General features: G+C 38.9%; 1 protein-coding gene across 5 annotated transcripts in view; it reads left to right on the top strand.

Annotated features, from left to right (window-relative positions):
• The window catches only part of uvssa (UV-stimulated scaffold protein A), a 61,036-nt gene that overhangs the window by 10,210 nt on the left and 48,668 nt on the right, over window positions 1–2,158 (top strand). For all 5 annotated transcript variants that reach the window (XM_015020105.1, XM_015020107.1, XM_015020106.1 and 2 more), the window contains exon 8: window positions 747–875. In XM_015020105.1, the coding sequence (XP_014875591.1) occupies window positions 747–875 (129 nt within the window). The remainder of the gene's footprint in view (window positions 1–746; window positions 876–2,158) is intronic.

A 2,158-nucleotide genomic window follows, 5' to 3' on the forward strand; every position in this document is an offset into this window, starting at 1 on the left:
CGGAATCGGCAGGAAAAAACCTGATCAGCACATCTCTAGTTCATACCATTTACAGTTTATTTATTTCAAACAAGGACAATGTCATTATTGACATTGACAAAGATGGAAATTGGAAAAATGCATCATACATTTGCAGTATTCACAATCCTCAAACTGTTTTTTAGGTCTTTTAATGTCCCAGTCAAAGTCTTATGACGGCAGAACACGGCCTTTATAGACACAAAACAAAATGAGTAGTAAAATTCTCCCAAAAAACATAGACATTTTAGGATTAATCTCAGAACATTTCTAGAAAAAACTCATAAATTTCACCTCCCCGCATTTGAGTTTCAAATGCTGATTTTTATTTTTTGCTTTTGAAACTTTTTCTAGAAAACTTCTGAGATTATTCTTTTTTGGCAGAAATGTCCTCCTTCTTTATATCTGCAATAGCATTAATATGCCGTTGTAAAATCCAGACCTTAATTGAAAATTTAGAATCCTGGCAGCACTTGAACAGTAATGCTCACTGTTGGTCGTTATGCGTAGTGAGTTTTCAGACAATACATTGGTATCGAAAACAAAGATTTTTAAATCTTGGTGATTGGCTAGAAAATTGCAGATGGTGCAGCAATAGTGGTAACAGCAAAGTGTCTTCTTCTTAATCTGATGAGAGCAGGTTTCATAGCTTCCTCCTGCTGGTGACGTGGTCCTCAGACAGCTTCCTCCATCTTTGTTTCCTCCCTGCCTCTCCTCCGTCTGTGCAGGTCTTCACCAAGTCCCACGCTGAGCCACAGCTGCTGAGGAGAGCGCTGAGTCTCAGGAAGTCTTTAGAAGCTGTCCTGCAGAAACACAGAGAGCTTCACATCGACTGTAAGACTCGAGTCCGCAGAGTGGTGAGTTTTAACCGCTGACCCCGGATCAGATCGCCTCATTTAGGCACTGAGGGAGGGGATTCTGGTGCTGCTTCACTGAACCTGTTGACTGTGGAAACGTTTCACAGTCTGTGCATAATGAACAGAGGAGCACACTGGTTTGATTATTTTATTACATCACTTAAGCCCCAACCACTCAGAGAAATAACTGAGGGTTTCTGGGAGACTCCTCCAACTTCTCCCCGTGAATGAAATTGAAACCATACTCAGAGAGGTCACACATGCATGTCATAACATGCACTGATACGTGGGGAAATATAAACAGATAACAGAACGAGAAACGGCTTCCATTTACCCCAGTATACTTCCATCCTTAAGAAGTATAAAAATGTCCAGCAGGTGGCAGTAAGCTACCACAAGACATTACTGACATCACTGATGCTTAGAGTGGAACACCAGACTTTGTCCTCTCATCAGGTGAGAGCTGCCTGTGCAATCAGAGAACTTATTTTAGTTTGTTTCCTTTTAATACAATTTTGTTGTAGTAAAATGAAGAATATGTGGAACTGGTACCTTGGAACAAAACCCAGTCCATTTGAACACAAAAGCTCCACTGAACCATATATACCATAGGAAATATAACTATATATGAAGGCAGGAGGAGATGCACTTATTTGCCCCAATCAGAATAATAGCAAAAATGGTCACATTCGAAAAATGTGAAATCATTTTAAAAAGCCCGGTTTTCATCAGCACCATCTAGTGGTTGTTGGCAGAAATGCAGCTCCACATTGCTACTGAGGCTTGAGGTCAGAACAGACTAACCAGGGAGTTCTATATGGAACCAACAAGACCATAAAGATTATTTAAAACTATAAACACAATGAATCTGAGTGTCAAGTGTTGTTCTGGAATATAGCTGAATGTTGTATTGTATCTATATATGGAAGATTACAATTGAAACCTGTGCAGCGAGGCAATCATAAAATACTATTTGCATTGAATACTCATTAAGATTTAAATGCCACGCATTTATAAACTGCAGGACAATCATTTAAGTTGACAGTAGTGCAGATTTTTACACCTGATGCTCAAGAGGAGTGAGGAAAAGTCAACTCAACTATTCAGACAGAGTTGTGTGTTTTCCAGTATTGTGCAGCCAACGCTGTTAATTTAAATTTAAATTTCCAACTTTAATTTATTGAAATAAACTTAACGCTTTTATTTAGCTCCATAGTGCTTATCTGCGCAGGCTGTACCAATGTACAAGGATATCCTTGTACATATGTATACATATACATATA

This window comes from Poecilia latipinna, unplaced genomic scaffold (assembly GCF_001443285.1).
Source record: "Poecilia latipinna isolate Pla-1442-1.1 unplaced genomic scaffold, P_latipinna-1.0 Scaffold2532, whole genome shotgun sequence".
NCBI classification, from domain to species: domain Eukaryota; kingdom Metazoa; phylum Chordata; class Actinopteri; order Cyprinodontiformes; family Poeciliidae; genus Poecilia; species Poecilia latipinna.